The 20,632-nt window shown below is 47.0% G+C and overlaps 1 protein-coding gene across 2 annotated transcripts in view; it reads left to right on the top strand.

Moving 5' to 3' along the window:
* Positions 1-20,632, top strand: part of PTPRA (protein tyrosine phosphatase receptor type A) — a 114,911-nt gene that overhangs the window by 49,366 nt on the left and 44,913 nt on the right. Inside the window, exon 3 of one of the 2 annotated variants that reach the window (XM_032108795.1) lies at positions 7,791-7,862. The exons of the other annotated variant lie outside the window; for it this stretch is intronic. Within the exon in view, the coding sequence (XP_031964686.1) occupies positions 7,851-7,862 (12 nt within the window). The 5' untranslated portion in view covers positions 7,791-7,850. The remainder of the gene's footprint in view (positions 1-7,790; positions 7,863-20,632) is intronic. 2 annotated transcript variants of the gene reach the window in all.

Below are 20,632 nucleotides of genomic sequence, written 5' to 3'. Positions count from 1 at the left end.
ATTCCATGATTCTATATGCCACTGTTTGACTGTCAAATCTTCACTAATGAAAGCCTCTCATGTACAGTTGTGCATCCACTGGCTTCCCAGAACGTGGCCCTTAAAGCCAGTGGCCATCTCTGCATCCCGGGAATTCTTTTATTCCCAACTCTATCACTTCAATTTGTAAAGGATGCCTCTTTTCAAACAGCTTTGCCCTGTCTCTTTGCACATTCCAATCTAAGAAACAGCAAGGACTAAGTTTTACAGGCACCAGGAGGTCATGGGGTGCTCCTGCTCCAGGGTCAGGCATCAGCCCTGCATCCCATCCAAGGGAGCAGACCTGGACTGTAGCTCGGAAAATGCCAGGGAATGGTTTCTCAGTGCACACAGAGAGGGCGAGGAAAGGAAAGCAGAGAGATTTGCCAAGGGAAATGGTCCTGTTACGCACAGAGTGTTTTCTTTGGGTGTTTGTTTCCCACCCCTCGCCCGGGATGCGGAGCTCGGGTTGGGAGACTGAACCCATCGGGTTTATCTCAGGGTGTGGCATTGCTGCAGGCTCTTATCAGGTGTGTCCTGGGGAGCGAAACCATTTGAACAAAAGCCTTTCACCTCCATTTGTGCACAGTTCCTGCACTTGGCCAGGGGTTGGTGTCTGCACCGGGGTGGGATTGGTCCACGATTAATTTGTCTGCAAGAAAACTGATGGGTTTTTTTGGTCTTTAATGCATTAATTTTGGGGATGGAAATTCTAGGGTGGATTGGTACAGATGAACGAGGTTAGAAACACCAGTGAGGCTGTATGGAAGCACCAGCACCAAAATTAATTAGATTAGAATGATAGGATATTAGAATTATAGAATCATTTAGGTTGGAAAAGACTTGTAAGATCAGCTCTGGAAGGAGTTGCCATGGTTTAGAAGCGTAGGAAAGCTTTTCCTCCTGAAAACTGCCAGCTTGTTCAGCTGTCAGGAGAGAGCCGGATGCTTTCCTTGCTCTCAGCTGCTCCTTTAGCTCTGACAGGCTGTTTGCTGGGATGAAAGGAGAGACATCAACAGGCAAAACTGCGAGAGCTGCTGGTGTTTGTTGCTGTCACACCTGCGTGGTGGCACTGCCAGCACGGCGAACAGGCAGGTAGAGTAAATAACGCTGGATTTTTTTTTTTTTTTTTAGTTCTTTTCTACAAAAAAGGAGATAACAACTGGATGCTGTCCCATTTTCAGCCTAGGAATTGTTTGCCAGACTTGAATTACAGGAATTGCTGTAGTGAGGCAGAGCAGCTCCATTAACTGGGAGCTGGCAGGGACTGGGGGAGTCTTCACACGCCGAGGCCCCGCGTTGTGCTCCCGTCAGGAACGATTAAAGGAGCTGTTTGTGATGGAAACAAAACCAAACTGGGCTGATGCTTTAAGGGGAAATAAAACAGGGAAGAATAACTTTATTGAGCTTGTTTATTAAATCTTGCTGTGCTCCCTTCTGAGCAGCAGAAACTGTTGGAGCTGCTGGTGCAGCCAGCTCGTGTTTTGTCTTTCCCTTTTTTGAACTGATTTGGTGTGGAGAGGCTTTGGACAAAACCTTTTCATATCCCTTTGGCTTAGCTGCAATCCTAAACTGATCTGCTGGTGACAGACTTAAACTAATTATCACCAAAGAGTGCAGAGAAGAGGTTTTAAAGCTGTTGTTTTGGTAAGATGATGGGTGTTCAGAGAGGCTTGGGAATTATTGGGTGTTAAGATGCTGATGTTGGCCCGTGCCAGTGTCCATATTCCATCACAGGGAGGGAGAGATGAGTTTGCTTTCACTGCTAAACTACTTAGAGAAGGTTCTGCTTAAAGATGGGGGGGAAAGCCACCACCCAGGCAAGCGGAGCAGCAGAAGAGCAGAAGGAAGCTGGCTGCAGATTTTTTCCCTTTGTGTTTCAGTGATCCTTTGGCTCTGCAGCTGGAGCAGCTCAATTCTGCTCCCTGCTCTTGCTGGAGCATCCCCCAGTTCCCATGTGCCCCTGCCCTTTTAGTGTTTCATCCTTTTGCCTTTATTAAAAACCATCCAGTTTCACCCCTTGCCACAGGCAGGGACACCTTTCACTATCCCAGGCTGCTCCAAGCCCCAATCTCCAGCCTGGCCTTGGACACTTCCAGGGATCCAGGGGCAGCCACAGCTTCTCTGGGCAACTTGTTCCAGGTTGCCCCTGGGCTGGTTTGGTGTTTCACACCCTTATTCTCTGAGCATTGATGATTTTTTTGGTGCTATACTGTGTTTGCCCTCACCTGTGGCGCAGTGAGTGTTACCAGATGGTTTACTCAAAGTTGATTTTTTTTAACACTTCTAGTAGTAGTAGTTTAGTGCTTGCTGCTCTCCTGCTGTATGTTTTTTAGCCAGGCAAAGTGCCAGCACGTCTGTTGGAGGAAAACCTCCTGGCTGGATCCTGGAGAATAAACCGAGCTCGAATTCCCTCTGAAGGAAGGGAGCTCAAGTCCCCCAGGGAGGATTTTTCATCATAACGGTCCCATTTGGTAAATTAGTGACCAGTTTTGGAAGGAAAACCGGATGACTTTGGGAGCATCCCCTGGTAGCCATAAGGAGGAGGGAGACGTGGTGCAACACCAGCCCCTGGAGCTGGAGCTGAGCATCACCAGCAGCAGCACAGCTGTTCTCTGCACAGGGACACCGACCACAGCCCTGCAGGTGTTGGGGGCTCAGGCTGCAGGATACCTGTGGGATAGCTGAAAAAAAATCCATGTTTTGGTAAAAGCCCCTGAAGGTCTTAATAAAAATCCCTTGATAGTTACCTGCTCCAGGTAGACCTACCTGTGCATGGTGATTTACTGATTTAACTGAGTCTCTGCTGTGATTCTTGGGGTGTCTTGTGCAGGGCCAGGAGTTGGGCTTTGATGATCCATGTGAGTCCCCTCCAGCTTTGGGTGTTCTACGATTCCAAAAGGAGAAGTTGTCACTTTGCAGTTTATTTGTTCCTCCCTTATCCTTGCTCATTCAGTTGGAAAGATTTAGGGTTGTTTTTTCCTTTTAGGGCAGGGATCATCAGGCTACTCTGTGATACCTCCCTGATCCCAGCAACCCTTCCTATCTCTGTTGCAATTCAGGTGGGATTGGAAGGGGCACAGTGCAGTGGTTTTTGTGAGGATGACTTGTTTCTTCACGTCAGTTTGATAAAGCAAAGTGCAGGGGATTTGAGTCTCCTGCTCTTTCTTTGGTTTTCACACGCTTCAGGGGGTTGTTTTTCTAACAGCCTCTCTCTGCAGCCACCTATAACTTGGTGTGTTTCATGCATCAGGGGGAGCTTAGGATGTGATATTTAGGAAGCAGAGAACAGAAACCAGCATTCCAGAGGAAGCAGATCACACCAGCTCTCCTCACCCCTTCTCCTCAGTATTTAGGCTTGTTTTGGGTCACTGTGGAGCCATGCCTGGCCCAGTGGGATCCTGGAGGAGCTCCAGCCTTTTCAGAGACAGCAGCTCCCTCACAGCGCTGTCCCAGAGGACTGTGGCAGATTGCAAACACTCTCAGCACAATCATACCATCCCAATTAGCATAATGATGCTGCCTAATTTATGCACAAATTGCCCTAATTTATGTGTGTCGATACATGTGATTAAAGCAAGCACAGGTGGAACAGGGTTTGGTCTCACCCAGCCAATGAAGCACAAAGCTGCATCCACCCCAAAATGTGTGAAAGGTCCAAAATTCCTTCTTCCTCTTACTAAAATGTGGAGGTTTGTGTAGTTTTGCTCTGGCAGCGTGAATGCAGTGCTGGGCAGGGCTAAACTCGTGGCAGGAGATAAGAGAATAAAGGATTCCTGGGCTGAGATTTGCATGGATTATTAAATGCAGCTTTAATTTGCCGTGATACACTTGGGTTTCAGGTGGATTAACAGGCAGTGGGATTTGGGGCTGTCTAGCCAACTAATACCTGCCTTCCTTTTATTTTAATTATTTTAACAAGGGATGGAGGACTCCTGGAACTGTGGGCCACCTTTGCCAACCCCTGATCTTGAGCATTTTTGTGTGTAACATTTTAGACTATTAATATTCTCGATTAACAAAACTGCTGTTGTCATCTGAATTCCCAGAGCACTTTCTCAGTAGGGTTCTTCCAAAAAAACCCTCTCAGACTGTAACCTTGTATTCCTCATTTTAATAAAAGAAATAGATAAAATTGTTCCAAATCACGAACTGGTTTGGGACAGAAAGGACTTTAAAGGTCATCTCGTTCCAACTTAATCTGACATCGTCTCCATCACATTACTCCCGTCCTAAATCCAAGACGCTGTACTAGCTACTGGGAAGAAAATCAACTCTATCCCAAAAATCCACTCTAACTCAAAACCAGGACAACCTGGTCACAGCACCAAGCCTGTCTGAGTTTGAGAAGTGTTTGGACAATGTTCTCAGGCACAGGGTGGGATTCTTGGGGGGTTCTGCACAGGGCTAAGAGTTGGACTCGATGAACCTGCTGGGTCCTTTCCAGCTCAGGGTATTCCATGATTCTCACTGCCCTGGCAGACACTTGATGCTGAGTCCAATGGTCTCCTTCATAACTGAATCTCTTTCTGAAGCAACTTTGTGTAACAGCATTGCCAGAAATACCCGGATCAGGTCAGTGTTGGGTTTCCCAATGCTGCCGGGCTTGGAAAACTGAATTTTGGTGGTAGAGAATGGAAGTTCCTTCCTATATCCCATGTGTTTTCCTTACTGTTGGTGTGCTGTAACATCGTGTGCATTCCCCAAGTTAAATTGCTTTCATCCAAAAATACACAACTAAGATATACAAATAATGATTATGAATTCTTATGGTATTCCCGGGGTCAGTGGGTTGCAGGGATGGCTTTCCACACCCAGCTGACTGCACCGGATCCTCCGGAAATAGCGTTTTGGGAGGCTTATCTGGCAAGAAGATTACACTGCTGGCACATCGGGGCACAGTGGGGTCGGGACAAGGCAGAGGAGTGGAAAGAATTGTGTGGGGCCAGGGCTGCAGGAGCCAAATGTGGGACACGCTGCCTCCTCTCAGCTCCGTGCCACATTTGCTCCTTGGCAGTTGCGCTTCCTGTCCATGCAGAAGCTGATTTCTGAGGCCCGTGAGTAATTTCTAAGAACAGATGTGGATGTAAGACACTCCTGTGAGTGTGTACAACAGGACACGTTTCGACTCTGACATACTCGAGTGCCCGCCTGCGCCGTGCTCCGTTCCTGTCACAGGGAACGAGGGCTGTGAGTCACTGCAACTCACGCATCCCCAATTTCCCTCTTCTCCTGCCACTGATCTATTTTTACAGCCACCTGAAGGCACAGCTGGCTCTACACCCCATTCACACACGTGCCATTGACATTGATAAGCTCTCTTGTGTTCATTCTGCCTTTGCATTTGCTGGTTTTTGTTATCTCCCAGTGTACACCGTGCTTTCAGGAGATGTTGTCCTTGTCTTGCAAGGAGCTGTGAGCGTGCACTGCATGAGTCTCGCTCCGAGCCTTGGAAAAACTCGGCTTCATTGCTGATTCCCTTTGAACTCTGGGATGGTGGGAGTAGCAGCAGGGGAGCTGGAGAAGCGGAGGCTTTGGGAAGACCTTCCAGTGCCTAGAGAGGCTAAAACAGAGCTGAAGAGGGACTTTGAACAAGTGCATGGAGTGATGGGACGACGGGGAATGACCTTAGGCTGTAGGACAGTAGATTTAGATGGGATATTAGGAAGAAATTCTTGGCTGTGAGGGTGGTGAGGCCCTGGCACGGGTTACCCAGAGAGACTGTGGACTTCCCATCCTTGGAAGTGTCAGGCTGGACGGGGCTTGGAGCAACCTGGTCTGGTGGAAGATGTCCCTGCCCATGGCAGTGACGCTGGACTTGATCATCTCCAGAGATCCCTTCCAACCCAAACCATTCCATGATTCTGTGATTCTCTTGCACTTAGCACCATCCGAGGCTGTGTTTGGAATCTGTCAGCCTTGTGAATGAAGGAATAAATTGACCATGAAAATATTGACTGCACATTTGCTTATGCCAACCTCCTAACTCGGTCCCATAAAATTTACTGCTGTTTAAATGCACAGTGCTAACCAAAGGATGGAAGGGCTTCAGCCCTGCTGCACGGGGAGGAGAGGACAGGCTGAAGGCTGGACTGAATTCCTGCAGCCCTCAGACCCCTCTGCCCCAGGACAGCAGTGTTCCTGGGAGGTGTTGGGAAACGCTGGATCATAAGGAAGAAAATGCAAGTGGTATGGGGGGAACACCAGCAAGTCTGGCACATCTGGGGTCACTCATTTAGAGCCAGAGACAAGGGAAAGCAGATGCCTCAGCTGTTCTCCAGTTCCCTTAAAAAAGAAATATCAGGAAAACAACCCAGCTCTCCTCCTCCCTGGCAGATCCAACGTCTTTTAATCTGCTCTGCCTCACAGCTTCTCTTACAGTGGAAGTTGCTGGTGGTCTGCTTGGGTTAAGCAGCAATTCTGGCAGCCTTCTGAGCAGACGTGATCTCCAGGTCTCGTTGCTTTGAAGCTCCTGGTTCTATCACACTCGACTAAATCAGACTTTGTCTACTCTGTGGAGGTAGAAAATCAGCCCTATGCGCCCATCTGATTGCAGTGCTGAGACTTGTCTAATTGAACAAGTGCTCGAGTCAACACTTGAGCAGGATGAAAAACAATGAGGAGATCACCCAGGGATTATGTCTGAGCTCCACAGCTCCTGGCACCGACACAGCAGATGGCTGGGTCACATCCTGCCCAAGGCTGGGCAGGAAAGATGTCGATAGGAAAATAAATATTAATTTGGTTCAAATGTATTCAACTCGAAATCCAGAAGTGCCTCAGGTCTCTAACTCTGTACTTCATAGCAGCAGCCCAGAAGATGGGGTTAGTTGGGGGTTGACTCCACAGACTCCTGCAAGGAGCCCCACTGCTGCCTCAAAGCTGCTGTGGGTAAAAAATATTTTGGGAAGGGGAGCTGAGATGCAGGGAGTGGAGACAACTTGGCTGGGCATGTAAAACTGGGGAGCAACCAGGAACAGTCTGGACATGGCGAGTGAACCGGGAGCCCTGCTGGGGTGGCTGTGCTGATAGAGCCAGGAATCCAAACCCGAGAGTGCTGGGGAGGGAGGTGGTTTGGGCAAAAGTGTGAGAACATCATGAACATCCCTGCAGGTCTCCAGCCTGTTCCTTATAGGATCACACTTGATCCTACAGCCAAAGTCTGTATCCAGAGAGGTTTGGGCTTGGGAAGGCGCTGGTGGCTGTGCCATGGGTACGTGTCCACCAGAAATCCTGATGACCCCCATGTGGATTTCTGTCCCCTTCCCTTGGGGTGGAAGTAAAAGAACACGCACAGAACTGCTTTTCCCAATGCCCAAACTTCTGTCTGGGGAAATACACCCTCAGAGGAGCCCAAAGTGATTGTGGTGCCCTCACTACAATAGAAATTACCTATTTCCTCTACCTCTGGACCTTCCTAAACTTTATTTACTTTTACCCAAACAGCAGGGCATGTATCAGGCCAAGCTGGGAATGTCAGTCTCCTCATCCATACCTGCTGCTGCCCTGTAATTCCCTCCTGCCACCTTTTCCCAAAAGCACTTTTAACCCTGGAGACTCCCACAATTTTGCTTTCTGTATTTAAAAGTTATTTTCATTTTTTCGAGTGCATCTGTAGCTTGAGCAATAATGAAAAACTGCATTTTGCTTTTTCATCTGGCAAAATGAAGTGGAATTGCCTTGCTGGCAGAGGTAAAAATGCTGTTTCCCTAAGATGTTTCTGGATTCTAACTCTTTGGTTTTAAAAGCTTTTTTTGTTTGTTTGTTTCCAGGGGGCAGCACTAGCAGAACCTTTATGGGCTCCTAATGACGTGCAAGTGGACGACTGACTGATGATAATTAAGGTAGGAAGAGGTGCTGTTAATTTTGGCACATTCTCATTCGTCCTGTCCTTGAAATAAAATGGTGCTGGCTGGTGGCCCGACGGTCATCCCTCTATTTTGGGGTTCAGTACACAACTGTGGCACTGATGGCCAAGCAGTAACTTGTGCTAAAGTGTCCCTTTAAACACAGAGGGAAGGGAAATCTTATTTAAGAACTACCTGGGAACGTAACTAAGTGGAAAAAATCTGACTTCCTCCCCCAAAGGATAATAAGGTCTCTGTTGGTGCAGAGTTGGAAGGGACATGACTCCTATTTGAGAGCACTCAGCACAGGGATTTTTTTGTTCTGCTGAAACCCAGTGGTTGGGTTGGAATTCAGGTTCTAACTTGCCATCTCAAAAAAAAAAAAAAAAGAAAGAAACTCGAACTAAAAATATATTTTATTCTTTTATTTTCATCATCTTGAGCTTCTGTGGAAAGCTGGTCTATCTCCAAATGTGGCAAGAGACTGCTTAGTTCTTGATTGATGAAACAGAGGAAAATCCCTGATTTCAAAGCAGTAAACTATTGTACAAACTTGGAGAAGAACATACAAATGTGAGCAGAGTTAAATGGGTTTATAAGTAGTTTTTATGCTGCTTTAATATCTGAATTCTTGCCTTGCTGGGTCATTTCTGCCATGGCTGTTGTGCTCAGAGGCATCCTCAGGAGGGTGAGATGGTCACTGCTGGTCTCTGCCTCCTCTTCCAGTAGCAAAGAGGGTCTTCACCCCTTTAGGAGTCACCACAGAGACTCCCAAATCTCCTGTAACAGAGGCTTTGCCTTCTCTCACAGTTGGGGTTTTCACTTCTGATTAATGGGTGCAGCTAATGGCTGGTTGGTTTTCGGTGTTGGCAGAGAGCTGTTGGAAGGAGAGGGGGAAAATCAAGCTGCAACAAGAGCAAATTCTTTGAACGCAGGTTTACCGTTCTCCGGCGTATTTGTACTTTTTGTTTGGCTTGTGATAAGATGCGCTGCTGTGGAATTTGCTTGGAGCGGGGATTTGCATGAATTATTGTTCCTTGCAACGTGCACATCTGTGCAAGCCCTCTCCCCGTGCTCCGCGGTACCCGAGCACCCCTTTGGAGAAGGATTTGTGTGCCGGGGTGCAGCGGTTAGCAAAAGCCGAGTGCTTGGGGGAAGGAAGGCTGCAGTGATAAAAACAAAGCTGCTGAAAGAAGGGGAAAACTCCTTCAGGGCTGTGCAGCAGCGTCAGGATTTGTGTGTTTATGCTGTGCGCCGGCTTCTCATCCCAGCGTGGTTTTGCAAAAGCAACATCCTCCTGTTAGGAAAAACTCGGGGAGGTTGTGCTTGGCCTCTCGCAGAGCTCCCTTTTATATTTAGGAAGTGTAATGCCACCAGTCACAGCTGCTGATTGATACAGCGTGGCCCAAAATTATGTACAAGATGGGAGTAAACAGTCATTGGGGATGGTCTCTTGATTCTGCACTTGGAGCTTTTCATTGGAAGGGTTTCCCCCTTCTCCTAGAGAGATCTTTCTGTAAATCCCTAATTAAGCAAATGAGCTGCAGTGACATCAGTCTGTCTCCAAAAAGAGCTGGTGTTTTGGAGAAACCTTCAAGCTGCAGACTCAAATTATCCAATATTTGAAATTGTGGTGTCTCATAGGAATAGGAAGAGCGAGGAAAGAATTACTTGAGTTTTGGGTGACTTCAGGTTTCATGTACAAAATCAAGGTTTTTATTTCATTCTAAATTCTACATTGATGCTAAATCCAGTGTCCTCACTAAACCTGATGGCATTAAAAAATTTGCTTGTAATTCTCTTATTTCCTTTTCATAGAGAGTAGGAAAGGTTAAGGCAAACGTGTTGGGATGTTCATCTAAAATACTTTGTGTAATGGATTTATTTTCTGAAAAATTGGCTTTGAAGGGGAAAACTGGGAGAATTCCTTCCCCCTAGAGCATCAGGGCAGGTGTGGGTGGTGCGACAGGTGGAGCATCAGTGGTCCCATCCTTTGTGAGGTCCTGGGTTGGGAAGAGCACCGGTGTGTGTTGAAAGCAGTCAGTGCAAGGTGCTAAATGCAATGGGGACGTGGCATTGTGTGGAGCTGTATTTGAGCCTGCAAAGCACTGCCAGAGCTGCTTGAAAGGGCAGAAACCATCCGGGTGTGGAGGGGACAGTCCCACTGACACCACTGTGGTGCCCAGTGCCGTGTTTTGGAGAGGGGGAGCGCTAAAACCACAGCCCTTGTTTCAACAAAGCCCATCCAAAGCCATCCACAACCTCTGCAGCATCCATATCCTCCTCCCTCTGTGCTGCCAGCACCTTTGGGAGGTGGGAGCCACCTTGACGTGCCCTGTGGATTTGCAGAAGAGCTCGACACGTGTGGTTTCCTCCACCGGTTCCAGCAGCGCCCGTCACCAAGCTGTTGTTTTCGGTGCTACCCACAATAACTGAAATGTCTTTCCTGCGAGATAAGTCAGTAATTGTGGTTGGCTCCTTCCTCTGGTGTTTGTTCTTGCAGGAACTTGAAGCTTCGTTTATCACGAGGGTGCTGCTGCTGCTCTCCTCCGGGGGTACCCTCAAGCCTCTCCTTCAAGGATTGCTCCTCAAAAAAGTGCCACAGCTTCATCTTCTCCCCAGGCACATGCAGTTGTGACCAGGTTTCATGAGATGAGATAGGAGGTGGTGGGTCAGGACTCATCCCAGCTCTGCACTGCTTTATCCTGGTGGATTTTGCTTTGGTTGGCCAAGGCCTAAAGTGGTTTTTCCCCCACTTGGATTTGCAGTTTCGGTCAAAGGCACCACCCTGTGCAGTGCTTCTGAACTCTTTAAAGATTGCTCTGACATTTTGGGACTTGCTGATGTGCTGGCTGATCCTTGGAGTACATTTTGGAAACACAGAGTTTGCCCAGAGACCAGAAATCACAAGTGAGGGGTGCTCCTAAATCCCATCCACACTTCTCCCCACCTCTTTCCTGTGAAGCTTCAAACTTCTACATGAAATTTGATATCACAATTGAGGTGAGCTGACCTGGCCTGCTGCATCCTAAAAAATACCCTGGGATTTGTAGGGACTGCTGCACAGAGTGCAAACCATCATTCCCAGCACACACCTCCAGCACTGGGCTGTTGGAGCTGAGCATGGAATGGGGACAGGAAAGAGAAAACTCCTTGCAGAAACCACACCAGGTAGCGTGTCGGGACCTGCAGCCCCTACCTGGAGCTGCTGGGTATAAATAAACACATCCACCCTCTGTCTTACTTCTGACAACTGCCTCCCTGAGGAGTAGTTTATTTTTTTTTTTTCCCAGCAGCTTGTTCTGCAAGCAGGTTTCCTCTTGCAGGTGATTAGGAAAACCTCATTTTTATGTTAATTAGGCATAACTATCAGTGCACAGACATCAACTGCTCTCACATCCTTCTGAGACGTGCGATTTTTATTGAAATTCAGTCCTGAAAAACCGATACCAGCAACTGATGTACCTGTTGCCTGAGCAGATGGGAAACTGCACCAGAGGGGTGGGTGCCTCAAAAATATGTTGCCAGGGTGTAGCAACCACAGGTTCAGCCTTCAGGAGAGTTGCAGCTGCAGTCAGTTTAGGTTTTTAGTGGTGTTTGCTTGCTAAGTTTGAGGGTTTCCTCAACAACTTGTCTCCACTGAGATCAAGCTGTGCTAATTTAGTTAATTGCAGCTAAGCACAGCTACTGCTGACACGGGTGGGCCTGCACCTATAGGAACAATTCTTTTCCATGTTCATGTCTCCAAACACATCCCTGCTTTGATTATATTTGGTCCTATGAGAGGGTTGAGTTGATCCACATCTTCAGTAGAACAGATCCTTCATTTTGAGCAGATTGGCTGCCCGATTCCTGGAAGTGCTCAAGGTTGGATGGGGTTTGAAGCAACCTGGTTGAGTGGAAAGTGTCCCTGCCCATGGCAGCAGCGTGGAACTAAATTGTCTTTAAGATCCCTTCCATCAGAAAAGGAAAGGGAATTCAGTCAGGTGTGCTTGGGGTCTGTTGGTAAAACACAAGTGCAGCTGCTTTGGTGACATTTTTTTCACAGTACCAAGCCTAGAGAACACTGGAGGTGGAGGGGCCAGAGGAGAACATCTGGTCCCAGCTGATACAAACCAAAATCCATGAAATTCTGGACTTGCACCCAGCAGTGGTACAATTGGAATTGCACTGTCTTGCCCCAAGACCATGTGCTATAAACCACGTGCAGGTTTCAGGAACACGTTTGCCCAGCCAGACGCAGGTCAGCAACGGGATTAGCCAGGTCAGTGGTTGCTAACACCATTAACTTCTCCTATCTCCTTTTCCAGAACTCAGTTCTCGTGATGTTATTTAAGGATTTTGTAATCCTAATCCTAGAGGTTCCTTGCTGAAAGCTAAAACAAATACATCCATCTTATCAGGTCTTTCCAAGAGCAAAGCATGGAAATCCCCTGTCAGGCTGGCACCGTCACCGGTGTTTTCCTCTCTCTCCACCAGCGACTTTTCCTTTAATATTGCTGTACAAATCTTCCCTGGATTATGCAACGATTAAGAAGAAAATTACACAGGAATCTGGCAAGGGACACATGGACCCCTCGCAGCTCCAGCTGGTGGGTGGATGGATTTGTGATGCATTAAACACACGGACAATCTACTTGTGGTGCAGAACCACCAGTGCTTGGTCAGGGATCTGTTCCCTTTTCACACAGAGTCATCCTGAGGGCAAGCAGATATTTGGGTTGGGGATTTTTGTATGTGGATGTACACAGGGATATAAGGCAGGCTGGAAAATTGAATTATTCTGTGTATTTCCAAGGGCTGTGATCCTTTACCTGTGGTGGTGTAAGGTGGGTGCAATTTTATGGGAAGTGATACCTGGCAGCAGGTAAACGGCTGCAGGTGGGGAGAAGCCAGACAAGCCTTTGATGCGTAAATCCTCCAGTTCTGACACAAAATGTGAATTTGTCTTACAAACTCCACCGGTTGCTCTGAGCTTCGTCGAAATATAACAACACTTGGGGTGAGAGAGGGCACAGTTGGCACCTGTGGAGCCAAGGGATGAACTCGCTGGGGAAGGAGGTAAATTATTGCTTGGGGAACATGGAAGGGTGATCTGGGGACCAAGGAGGAGGACAGCTTTAGAGAGAAACTAGATTTTGGTTGACCATTGCTGAGGGAATTTAATTCCCAAACTTGAATTTAATGCATTTTAGAGATACCCATCAGTATGCAAGACATTTTCCCTTTCTCTCCTGTCCTCTCTTAGCCAGGTGCTTCTGCCCAGCGTATAAGTTGCAGTGCAGGAAGTGGGGGGTGTACCAGGTGAAATGTGGAATATTTAGGGAAAGAAATACTGTGATCCATAGTTTTGCTGCTGCAGAGAGCATTTGTGGGATGGGAGCTGTGTCTGAGCTGCTTGGCTGGGTTCTGCTTCCATTTGATGTGGTTCGTGTGCCTTGGTGAGCAGTTCTCTCTTGGGAGAGCTGGAGGGAGAGGAGAAGCTCTTTAAAGTGAAACACTTCAAATACAGATGGAGTTTATACTACAATAAAGCTGTGTTTTACCTCTTCAAGGCTCTTTTTCCCCCATGGAAGGTGCCCAGCTTGGCTGCACCTCACTCAGCAGATGTTCTTGGTAACTTCAGGTCTTACCTTGGGCTGAGCTTTGAGGAAGCACAAGGTCAACCTGCTGTCGTTCTGGAGGAAGTTTGTAGGTTCAAAATCCAACTAGACCTGTTCCTTAATTTAAAAAAAAAAAAAAGCAAGCAAACAAAAAATGTTAGTATGGACCTCCTCCAGTCTTGTGCAAGGGGGTAGGGAAGTCATAGAATCATAGAATCACAGAACCATAAAATGCTTTGGGTTGAAAGAGACCTTAAAGACCATCTAATCCAACCTCCTGCCATGGGCAGGGACACCTTCCACTAGACCAGCTTGCTGAATCAACAAGATCATGTGAACAAGATGATGATTTTGCAAAAAAACTTTTTATTTGAGACAAGCTAGTTTTGAGGATGAAATGTTGCTGTTTCTTCCCCAAAATGAGTGGATGTTATGGCATCCAAACTGACACCTGAGCCTCTGAGGCACAGGTGGGACTGAGCAGGATGGTCTCTGCAGCTGCATCCCGTTTGGGTTTAGTTATATAAGGTTCCTCCTTGCAGAGAAAACTAGTGGTGGGGTGAGAGCTCTGTAAGAGGGGGAAAATGGTTCAAGGGACTAAGCAGTAGAAAGGTGGTGGAGTAGCTGTGGAAGCTGGGTTGGGTTTTTCAGGAGAGAAGTTGGTCAGGATTTGTGTTGTGTTGGTGTTTTAGTCCACGCAAGAGGACTCAGATGTGAGGAAGGAAGGGATGGGAGTTCAGCAGGCACCTGCTGGGATGTTCAGTGTCTCCCTGCCTTCATCCCAAAGGTGAACTCAAAATCACAGGTAGTGACCATGAACAGTGTGAAGGGTCTGGATGGAAAGAGTTAAATCTAAGCAAAAATGAAATTATTTGGAAGGGCTGGAGCTCTGCCCTTCAGTGCTTCCCCAAACTGGAATGTTCAGGGAGCCCCAGGAATGGCTGAAACACCTCGGGATCCCCGTGAAGGGTGGTGTTGGCTGGATTTTTATCTTTCCAGTCTGTCTTGGAGTGAAAACACAGCAGAGAGGATGAGGTTTCACACGGGGAGAGCAGGTGTCCTCTAAAGACACCAGTCAGTGCTGAAAAACCAACCTGAAACTCCAGCTGCAGAGGGTCAGTGCCTCCAGCTGCCTCAGGCCATGCCACTGCCAGCTCAGCATGTCTCTAAATGCTGCTGGGGAAGGAAAGCAGAGCCCTGGTCCTGCAGGAGCTGGGCTACAAGAATACCTTGACATGCACATTGTGGTGCTGCTCCACCTCCTTCCAGAGCTGCCAGATGCTCAGTTGGGCTGTCCTGGAGCTCAGACACACCTTGGGCAGGATGGAGATTTGTTTCCTCAAATGACAGGTCACAGGAAATGAATTTTCTCTTCAGCTGCCACTGTGGTCAACCTGGCCTGAGTGCCATCAGCAGCATTAAAACCACCCTCAGATATTTCACCAGGGATGCTAACAGGTGTCCACAGCATGAAAACAAACTGGGAATCCCCGTATGGCACTGGTTTTGAGCCAGTTGATTGATGGAAGGTCAGCTTTGCAGGAGGATGCTTCCCAGCTACTGTTTTGCTTCACCGGTGAATCTGTTAAAAGTCCTTTTCCCAAGCAGCCAGAGGTTCCATCAAAACCTGTTTAATATCTATTTCTTTATTTTTATGTGCTTTGAACAGGGCCTGAAATGTTCCATTTGGGAAAATGGTTTAGTGAGATGTTGGCTGGCAACCCAGCTCTGCATTAACTGCTTTAAAACCATCTACTCCCCGCTTCCATTTTATTTGCCTTTAAATAAAAAAAAGATAATATCTGCTAGACACCGGTTTGTTCATCCCTCAGGCGGGTGTTCAGGAGTTTTCACTGTTTTTAAAGTGGCTGTTTCTGGGCTTTTGGAAGGGCTGTCAGCTTGCTGAAGTCCATGATGGATCTGTAAGAGGAATCTCACAGGAATCCTATCTGCTTAATTGGAAATGCTGGTTAAGGGATGGGATGCAGACGATCACCAGGATGCTCAGCCACACCTTTGGTCCACACACTGTGCCCTGGGCATCCGTACTTTGTAATCTCATGGGGGCAGCCCTGGAGTTTGAGCTTTAGCAGGGGAAGAAACTCTTCCTCAGTGCTTCATGTCTTGCTTGTAATGAAATGACTTTATTTTCTTGTGCAGCAATCATAATTTTAATAAATTTTCCCCGTCACAAAAGGAAAGAAATGTCGTGAACTGATTTGCTGCTTCTCTTCACTGTGAGGCAGATTTTTGCTTTTCAAAGGAAAATACCTTTTAAAACATTTGCTCTGCTTTTCAGCTTGAATGATTTCATCCATACTCTGATTTTTATTAACAAAGGCTCACAGCAAGATGACTTTCAGCCCTTTCAGCTGTTGATTTATCCCAGTCTTTATTCTTGGGAGCAAAAATATGGAAAAATTCTCTGTTACACAATTTTTAACATACATTTTCAGAGTTTCATACCACAGGGTGTTGTGGGGTTTTTTTTCCCCAGTGATGCTTTAACATCTGAATTTGGTACAATTCGCTGCTTTTGAAGCATTTGGTGACTTTTGCTTTGTGCTTGATCCAGTTTTGATGTGAATTCTGTTTCGGGGGAGGAGCAACATTATTTTTTTTCTCACCAGCCTACATGGCATTTAATCCATCTGGAGCACGTGGCTGCTGTAATACAGAAACCACACTCTTTTTTTTTTCACAAATTCTTCCCTGTGTGACTTCAGTAGTTAAAGCTGGTTCAGTCTCCTGCCCTGGGACTGCTGTGCTGGAAGCTGAAATCTGTTTGTGTTTAAAGATGCTGCTTCTATTTTGGTAGGAAAATGCATCATTGAGAAGTCTTTCTTCCCACTAGCTGCACACTCAGCCTGAAATACAATTTCCAGGGGCACATCCTAATGAAATAACCCACTGGGACACAAAAAAACCTGCTCCTGGTAGTGGGACCAAGCTGGATGCTTCCCAAAGAGAATAAGTTAAAGTCTTGTGTAGCAGAGGTTGGGCACAATCGAGGTTAGTAAGTGATGAGATGGTGTTAGGAGAAAGTTGTTGGCTAAACAAAGTCTGATGTGTTACAGGATAGGAATTTTTATACTGGATGCAGTATCTCATCAGCAGAAAATAGCAGGAATATGGAAGCACTGAAGGTTTTGGGGCTGTTGGTGGATGAGAGGCTGGACATGCCCTGGCCATTCCCTGGGCTGATCCCACCACGTGGGCAGCAGGAGAAGGGGAGGATTCCGTGCCTGAAGAGGCTCCAAAAGAGCTGGAGAGGGACTTGGGACAAAGGATTGAGTGACGAGACAAGGGGGAATGGTTTCCCACTGACCAAGGACAGGGATAGATGGGATATCGGGAAGAAATTCTCCCCTGTGAGGATGAGGAGGCCCTGGCACAGAGTGCCCAGAGAAGCTGGGGCTGCCCCTGGATCCCTGGAAGTGTCCAAGGCCGGGTTGGACAGGGCTTGGAGCCAGCTGGGCTAGTGGAAGGTGTCCCTGCCCATGGCAGGGGGTGGAATGAGCTGATCTTTAATGTCCCTTCCAACCCAAGCCATTCTGTGATTCTGATTTTAGGATGATATTTTCATTCAATTTAAGTAGGCTGGGATGCAATGAGGGTTATTAGTGGAGCAGTTAATTAACCCATGGGACACGTGAGGACGTGCAAGGGCTGTCTGGGCACAGCCAGTATCACTCAGAAAGCACCAAACACAGTCATTTCACCTGGAAACTTGGGATTCACAGGAGAACAGGAAGAGCAGGGTTCTCAAAGGCACATCCAGGGATGTGCTCTCGAACCAAACTTCAGAAGTGAACAACGTGGTGAAGAATGAAGGAATTTCTCCCCTAAAAATGGATGCAGTTGCGTAGAGGATGTGTGCAGGAACTGAAGAAACCCCCCTACAGTTACCTTTCCATCAGTGTCACTGCCTCCCTCACACGGATCGAGATGAATCCAGTGGGAAGGACACAACACTGGAGAAGGGGTTGGGTGTCCCTTTGTGACAGCCACCATCCCCACCAGCTGATGATCCTGATGATCCTGCTCCTCTTATCTCACATCATACACCCCATCCTTACCAGTACTCCTAGAGGGATTTACAGAGCCTCTGAAGCGATTGAAGTGCTCACAAGTATTTGAATGTCCCAGTAAGTATTTATCTGCAATTAAGGTCTTGGAAAAACATTGTGAAACACGAGCCATCATGAGAGTCCTGCTTCCCTTTGTGGCAAACTGGCAAATGCTGGCTTTGATCCTCTCTTATCCCCATGGATCTGAGCCATCTTCTTTCTTCTTTGCAAGGAGGACCCACAAAAGCAGCTGGGACTGCGCACAGGGCCCCGAACAAGTGGCAGCCAGGCTCATCTCTCCAATTTTCAGGCTCACCAGCGCCTTTTGTGAGATAGTACCAGCTTTGGTACTTCAAAGAAAGGTGTCAGAAATGCAAAAATGAGCAATTAAGGATTAATCTGCTTGTGGGGATGGGTATCTGCCTCCCCCTCCTGATTGCACTGTAAATTAGTGGTTGACTTGAGCCCTGTAGTGGAGCTATTTATACCTCGAAGGTTTGAATTATAGCTGGATAGATTATATCATCCCTTTGTTTAATCCTTTTTCCTTTCTTCTGTCAGGCTTTTGACCTCAGTGATTTTCAAAGCAGTCAGATTCGCTTCCTACGGTTTTCTTGTGATGGTATTTGTGTCCAGGAAAGGGGAGGAGAATTTAGATGGCTTTTTCTGTACCATTTTATTTTCTCTTGCTCGCCCTTACTCATTTCCTCATTCAGCAGCCCAGTCCTTTTTTTTGCTTTTTAACCTTTTTAGGCATTTTCATTTCACAACCGTCATTGCCTTTCTAAGGCTTTTTATTTTCTAGGGCTTCAAAACAGCAGAGGTGAGGGGCAGCCTGGGTGAATATTCCACTTTATAGGCTTGAATCTTCCCAAAAAGCTTTGGAATGAAGATCTGCCACGCACCTGCCTGCTGGTCAGACCTACAGCTCTCCTTCCCCCCCGCCACCCAAGGACTGAGTGGTGTGAGGGAGGGTGTTGTTGCTCTTGGATTTATTGGCTGTGATTTTGCAAATAAATGCTTTATAATCACTTCCTTGCTGCTCCTTGCAGCCAAGAAAGGGAGATGTGCAGCCAGGGAAGGGCAGGCTGCCTCCCTGTGCTCCAGCTTTCCCTGTGGATGTGCATTTCCTATTTCCAAGACTGCTTTATTTTAGACCTCTAATAAGTGTTAGAGGGTTTAGAATGTATATTTATTCTTACAGCTCTCTAAAAGTTGCATTTTAAACAAAAAAACCCCAAAGTTGGCCCCAGGTCAGTGGCTGCAGTGGTTCCTGGCTCTTTGCTCTGCTGCTGCAGTTTGGATTTTCCCGTACTTCCCGTCCGGGAGAAGCCATCAGAAAAATAAAGGGCACAGGAGATGTGGAAGTCAACTGAATATTTTTAACTATTAGAACATGCTGTACAAGGGTGGGAATTAAACTTTGCTGCTGGAGCAAGCAGAGTTCCTCTGCAGTGTGAGCTTCTCTCACATCCTCCTCCATGGGTTTTCCTACCTGGAGCAGCCCTCCCATCCAAAAAAATCCCGTTGGCCTTCAGATCCTTGTGTAGCAAGGACTTACACACAATGTTTTGAACAAGAGGGAATGAAGATATCCAGCAGAACTCCTGACAGGAGTGGAGACCTTTAAAAGTGAAGCTGAGCTGGGCTGGACACCAGCTGGTGGGAGCAGGAACATCTGTGGGATGAGAACAGCTTTTAATGGCTTGTAATTCCCCATCCCTGTACTTCCCAACCCCTGGAAGTGTTCAATGCCAAGTTGGATGGGGCTTGGAGCAACCTGGGCTGGTGGAAGGTGTCCCTGTGCCAGAGGGAGGATCTTGAAGTAGCAGGAGGCTCTTGGATCTAGTGGGTCATTATTTGCTACAGTGGGAGAATTTCCATTATGATCAAACCCAAAATCACGATTTTTTGTAATAAATTAGAATAGCTTTTACCACCAGATGTGGGTGTAAAATCCTGTGGGGAAATAGGATGGTGGTTGGAGTAGAGTTTTCCGATCTAGTGGTTTTTAGGACTTTTTCAGTGGAAAAGTCATTGCATTTTTGATGCCCTTTATCAGCATGTGCTTAACCTCCAGCCTGGTGGATATTTGGGGGTTTGTTTATCTTTTGCAGCCCTTCCAATTTTTGTGAACAAATAATATTTCTTTGGAGCAGCATTTGAGCCCTTGGTCCTTTTTTTCTCCAAGCTGCTGCCCACAATTTGACCACATCTCAGCCTTTCTCCTCCATGGTATTTCTGGGAAGCCGAAGCTGTTGCCTGGTGCAGAAAGGCCAATCGTGGGATAAACTCAGATCCTGCATCTGGAATGAAGTTGGGAATATTCATCAGGCAACACCAGTATCATAACCTTCATTTTCATACATTTGGGGAGTGTTGCAAGCAATTAAGGCTGATCAGATGGGACGGGTCCCTCTCCTCTCTCCCCTTATCCCACCCTTTCTTACTCTTTTCTTTGCCTTCATTCCCTCCTCCCTAAAAAAGGAGCAGGGGAAAGAAAAGCAAAATAACTTGTGTGGATAGAGGGGACGTGTAATTATGAGCAGTGGGACCAATTTAAAAAGGAAGATTTCAGAGAGACTCAGGCTTCCTTTGACGTGTTGAGGGGTTTTTGGTAGAGGATAAAAAGAAAATAAACTAATTTATTCCTAGATTGTAATTCCTTTTTGGTATTAATCTGTTTCATTAGTTTAGTTCATAAATGCACACGGGCAGGGGAGAGAGGGGGGCTGCAAATTGAAATGAAGATACTGTTGAAAGGAAAGTCTTGCTAGGAAAGGCTTCCTGCAGGGAGCAATCATATCCCAGGAGAAGAGCTGGAAACTCCATCGCTTTGGACTTTTGTAAGTGAGACTGGATGGAGCAATTTGGGAAATTTCTTGTAGGGAGCAGTTTTTCTGTGTGGTGGGTAGGACCAGATGATCTAATCGATCCCTTCCCTGGCCAGTCCATGTGGTTTTCATTTCCTCCTGCTGAGAGGTGGGGAGGGGAGCTGAGCTGGGGAGTGTGGTGGCCTTAGGGATCACTCACTGCGTACAGGGTTGCTGTTTTCCTGGGCTGTGATTCTGCCACTCTGAAATATTTTCAATTA

Source organism: Corvus moneduloides, chromosome 5 (assembly GCF_009650955.1).
Source record: "Corvus moneduloides isolate bCorMon1 chromosome 5, bCorMon1.pri, whole genome shotgun sequence".
In the NCBI taxonomy this organism is placed as follows: Eukaryota; Metazoa; Chordata; class Aves; order Passeriformes; family Corvidae; genus Corvus; species Corvus moneduloides.
The sequence above is the reverse complement of the archived record's forward strand: the minus strand, read 5'-3'. Positions and strand labels throughout refer to the sequence as shown.